Source organism: Choristoneura fumiferana, chromosome 13, assembly GCF_025370935.1.
Source record: "Choristoneura fumiferana chromosome 13, NRCan_CFum_1, whole genome shotgun sequence".
Lineage (NCBI taxonomy): Eukaryota > Metazoa > Arthropoda > Insecta > Lepidoptera > Tortricidae > Choristoneura > Choristoneura fumiferana.
Genome location: NC_133484.1, coordinates 14,640,526 through 14,646,049, shown reverse-complemented (window position 1 = coordinate 14,646,049; position 5,524 = coordinate 14,640,526). Strand labels below are relative to the sequence as shown.

Here is a 5,524-nt window from a genome sequence, read left to right as displayed (position 1 = left end):
AATGTCATTAATGTCTAATTTTGACAAAATCACGTGTCTTCGTGGATGATGCTTAAGATATACAGCTTTATTTCGGTTAAAGGTTGTCGCACACGTAAAGCGCCGCCTCTCCTCATCTGCTCGCTGTCAACCAGGCATCAACCATACGCAAGCACGTAACGGAAACGGCTCAGCACTTCCGAGGTGTCCACGCAGTGTAAGCTGGATACTGCGAGTTGCTCGCGCGCCGCTTGCGGATTACTAGCTAGCTTGTGCCGGGGCGAGGCGATGCTGATATAATGTGTGCGTTACAGTATGGAATTTCTTACAAAGAATACTGGGCGGCTTGAGTTGAGGCGGCACCGATCCGGTGCCGAGCGGTTACGCGTGCCACAACCTTAAATACACATTTATTTTAACATTTATTTGACCTTCTTCAATCTAAATTTAAGTTGGCAACTTTATATTAAATAAGTAAATAAATCCATGTCAAAAACTGTCTGTCAGAATTCCAATGAAGTTTTTTTTACGTTATATTATTTACTTTTTAGGAGTATATCAACCATTTAATAATGAATAAGAAACAAATAAATCAAAATGAAAGTCATGATGATTATGTGGACGACGTATTAATAATCAAAAAAATACCACGCATAAACAAGTTTTGCTTTTGTTTCAGCTTAAGATACGGCACTTTTTGCGTGATCTTTCTTGGTATCGTAAGTTAATAGAAACATTCCTACCTATAATATCATATCCATCATCTCAGACATATAGGACGTCCACTGTTGGACAAAGGCCCTACCTACCTACATAAATAACTATACTTACTACCTAGACCTATATAAATAACTATAAATGTGGTATCTTGTTATGTTCTCGGCTTATTTTTGCGTGGCGAAAGCTACATTATAAAGACTTTGACAAATTTCAAACGCAGGATTAAACTTTTCTGTTTGACTAAACCTGCATAAAACAGATAATCTAATGCTGTATTTGTTTTTTTACAGGTAGTGGGTTTAAGCTCGTTCACAGCTTTCCTCCTGCTAAAAAACAGACCAGAGCTAAGTTATTCAACTGTTATACTATTGCTTTTGATGACCATATTCGGTGTGGCTTCGGTGACCTTCGTGATTGCGTCTCTTTTGCTTCTAGTTGCGGTGCTTGCTGTTAGTACAATAATAATCGAGTCTTGTTGATCATAACTTGGTTAAGATTTTAAAATACCATCCATACTTAATATTATAAATGCGATAGCGTGTGTGTTTGTATGTTTGTCCGTCATTCACGTCAAAATGGAGTCGAAATCGATGTTTGGCATAGATATAGTTTATGGGCCCGAGAGTGACATAGGATACTTTTTATCCCGAAAAAACGCACAGTTCCCCAGGGAACAGCATGCGATGACCGAATTCCACGCGGGCGAAGCCACGGGCAAAAGCTAGTAGTTAATAATACAATACAATACAAAGACTCTTTATTGTACACCACAAATAGTAGGTAAGCGATACGGAAAGCAGATACACAGAAAAATAGTGAAAGTATTGCATTGTACTGTATAACTCTTTAGCGTTCATAAATCACTTGAAGTCAACAGATAATAAGTGAAAGAAATAATATACGAAGGCAAGGGAATCTTTCCCAGTTAACTGAAACGTCAACCGTTCAAAGGTTAACCTTTGAACGGTTGACGGACACCAGAAATTTTGTAGGCTTACTTGTTCAAATACTTTCTATGTCTACATAATTTTGTGACAAAAAGTATTAGTATTTTTTTTTACCTACTTAAGTACCTGCTCATAAGGTGAGCATGCACCAGTTAAACCTTGTATGGTTTTGCACTCTACCCCGTCGAAAACTTTATTTTTTAGAAATTTCATAATAAAATAAATAAAAGCAAAATACGTAAAGACATAGGTAAGTTAAAGACTTAGATTTATCAAACAGAAGTTTTCTTTAATATAGGCTTAAACTTTTCACTGTTTGTAAAATACATGCACATTAAAATTTTATAGGAAAGCAAAATTGGGTGACGTTTGTTGATACTTAATACTTTTATTTGTTTTCAGAATAACGCCGGATTAATGCCGTACTACCTGTGGCTAACAATAACTTATTGGATCTCTCAGTTTGCTCTCGGAATTCTAATACCTTTAGTTTTAATTTTTGAAGCAGAGTATCCCGTTTCCGTTGGTTTGGCTTGGAGTTGCATTGTCGTATTTCTGGGATTACGTAAGTTTGATACTTGTAAAACAATTGTATAATTTCTTAGAATTTAGAATTCTGCAGTAGAAGCGGTAGAATCTATATTTTGGTGTATGAAATCCATTTCTATATAGATATAATGTTTTTAATTAAAAGCCAATAAGGCCTGTTTATCTATTCAGTACTATGTATAACGTATTATGAACAACATACTTAATAAAAAAACTAGGAATAAACATCATTAGTGTTTTCAAAAAAACAAATTTATTAAGTATTGTTCTATTATAATGATATTTTTTGCGTAAATGTGATCAGAGTTTTATTACGTACGCACGTATTGTATGTATTTTATGTGTGTTGTGGACTGTTGCAAGTATTGCAGCAAGACAATATTATTTATCTAGTTAATTTTGTTAAAAACTGTAATATAAAATACCAGTGTTTTTTACAGTTTGGACTCATTTTTTGGCAACTGTCAAATCATACATGTTAGAACTTCAAAGTACTATGGAAGGCAGCAGGGTTATAAAATATGCAGACATTGGTACTGCTTGAAGATAAGCAATTACGATGGATGATATTTGCATTGCACTATCCGACAATAAGGTTTACTTCAATTCAACGTTTAAAATATTACAACAAAATGCAAAGAGAGCGAAATATCAATTTATGTAATGGGCTCACCATTACAGTGAGTCTGCTCGATCGCTCAATTTTTTTTTATCGTTTACTGTCAGTTGGAAAAGTGCAAAAGCCTTTCTCAAGTGATGAATGAATAAATTATGTGAAATACAGTGTGGGAACAAAAATCTTATTTACACAAGTAACAAAATCTTCAACCAAATTATCCAGGAATCACAAGGATAGTAAGACATACTTACTATAGAAAGTGAGTGTTGCGTATACAGAGGATTTACAAGCTTGTAATTTTCGTGTATGCCATTCTACTGGCGTCTACCTTCATCAAGTGTTTATTGGTTGGAGAATTACAGTTCCCAAAGATATCTTTAGGGCACGATACAAGTTGTAAGCGATAGAGGAGGTAAATAATGAACAAAGACCAAGTAAGATTATTTTGAAATTAAGTGATTAAAAGGCGTTCTTAAAAAAATACGTTTTAAACATCTTTTTAAGATACAATAATATAGTATTATGGCTACTGATAAGTGGAGTCACTGAAATTCTCATTGCTTTATCTTAAACAGCAATTTTAACGTTTGTGTTTATAAAAGTTTGTCAATCATTGACTTTTATAGCCTATGAGACGACTAGATACTACACGAACACGAAAATCGCTCGCGTCTTACGACAGGATGGTCGGGAATTAAGGCAAAAAGAAATGACGACCTTATTGTGCAGGAAATAACGTTCATATTAATACGTGAGTAAGAAAAAGTATGAATTAATTAATAATCGTGGATATCTTTTGTTTAATTTATTATATATAGTAGTAATAATATGATGACGGCATAATTTAAACAATCTTGAAGTAGTTATGTATTTTGGGTTTTCAAAAATTATCCATATTCGTGACTTTAGAAATGCGCAAAGATAATCTGTTTAATTTTTAATAAATTATCAACACCTATAATAAATATACTATTCACTATAAATTGTTGAATTACAGTTATTAATAATTTCTGGTAAGATATGCCAGAAAACGTGTAACTTACTGAACCTTCTTTTTTAAATATAGTCCCGATTGATTAATTAGTTTAATTTTGATTTGTTTTAGCCGGAACGCAAGCATAATATCATAATAGTTGTACTTTTACAAAGTTATCTCTTATGCTGTACTTATAAAATCAAAATGTGTCTAAAAATTGTATTTTTATTTTTTCGCATTGACGCGGAGGCTTAAAATGTTTAATTCTTTTTATTTTAACTTGAACTAACAATACTAATTTATATCATAGAAAAAGAGAATTACAGTTATACATAGAATAATGTCCAGGTTTAGCTCCTTTTCTTGGCCTAATAAGAGCATCGCTTTTTTCGGTTGAGATTTGTATTATTCACAAATGACAGACTAAACTAAAATGTCATGTATTGAACTTTCGTGATTTTCACTCATAGTCAAAATACCACGCACAGGACTTATCACGCTAACACACACGAGTAATATTTACCTCGACGTTTCGGCAACATTACAGTGGCCGTGTTCACGAGTAGACTGAAGTGTGGGGTGTCAAATCTGCCTAGCAGCGCGAGTCCTTCGAACTACCCGCACTTGATCACAAGTAGTACCGGCACTCGTATCATGAACTACCCGGCACACAACACTAACAACGTCAGACCGTCCCTCAGAACATTCATCCCGATCGATCGATTCGATCGTGTGTGTTAGCGTGATAAGTCCTGTGCGTGGTATTTTGACTATAAACAAATGTCACCTAAAAATAGACGCCATGAGAAGAACTCGTGAGTGTTTCAAATTAGTTTGGACCACATCCCAAACGTTCTGAGGCATTGGCGGGTGGATTTCAGGAATCCCGTGAGAACTAACGCCGAAGCTTATTTGTCTGCCACTCTTGATTAAAGAGGAGCCGTATTTAATACAACACACGCGGGTTATAGACGGCAGTTCTACGTTAATTTAGTTCCGTAAAGTGTGGCGTTCGAGAAATGCTTTTGATTCATTTTATTAATGAGCTCATTTAATTTTGTATTTCGCAACACGAGTATAATACTGGTGGTGTCGAGTAACAGATTTTTCTTAGAATAACTGTGTAATGATAATTATTCCTGCCCTGTGTGCTCGTACTGAGAATATCGAAATACCTAATATATGGAGTTCTGTTCCTCAGAAATACTTTTAGACGGATCAATGCCCTAGATTAATGAGGAGAGTGGCATGATATCTATTCAGTAGGTACGCGGAATTTCCTTATTATTCTTTAACGTTCGAACTTAAGCATCCTTTTTCATTATTGCAGGCATTTTCAGAAAAAAGTAAACCCTCTCCTTTTTTTAAACCTAACAAATTTTGGTTTATTTCTACTCAGAATCGCGAGCACTATCGATTTAACCAATAAAAAAAAGTGTCCCACTTTTAAATTGACAGTTTTGTGACGCAGTTAACCATACATGTTGTAAGGACCCTCACAAAACCGACTTATAAATGTTGTATGGAAAATTAAAGATAATTAACGGGTACATTTTTTTCTGAACCCCCTCCCCCCCCTAAAACTTTGTTTTACATGGATGAGTGAAATCCGTTGACGTAGGGATGTCTTATCAATTTAATTAATGTGTTTCTTTATACCAACTCATTTTCATTTAGGGGCGTAGTGCATGAACACGATTACGTTGTGATAACATCAGATCTTGTCATTACTCT

General features: G+C 34.6%; 1 protein-coding gene across 1 annotated transcript; it reads left to right on the top strand.

Annotated features, from left to right (window-relative positions):
- The first annotated feature begins 504 nt into the window (after nucleotides 1–504).
- LOC141434399 (uncharacterized) lies at nucleotides 505–3,239 on the top strand. Its single transcript, XM_074096818.1, has 4 exons — nucleotides 505–698; nucleotides 990–1,148; nucleotides 2,049–2,211; nucleotides 2,636–3,239. Exons 1-4 carry the CDS (start codon nucleotides 552–554, stop codon nucleotides 2,737–2,739), a joined length of 573 nt encoding a protein of 190 aa, XP_073952919.1. The 5' UTR covers nucleotides 505–551; the 3' UTR covers nucleotides 2,740–3,239.
- Nucleotides 3,240–5,524: the final 2,285 nt, after the last annotated feature.

Coding starts and splice junctions, on each gene's coding strand:
- LOC141434399 (XM_074096818.1), top strand. CDS start 552: ATGAATAAGAAACAAATAAATCAAAATGAAAGTCATGATGATTATGTG. Junction 699..989: donor GCGTGATCTTTCTTGGTATC/GTAAGTTAATAG, acceptor GTTTTTTTACAG/GTAGTGGGTTTAAGCTCGTT. Junction 2,212..2,635: donor TGTCGTATTTCTGGGATTAC/GTAAGTTTGATA, acceptor TGTTTTTTACAG/TTTGGACTCATTTTTTGGCA.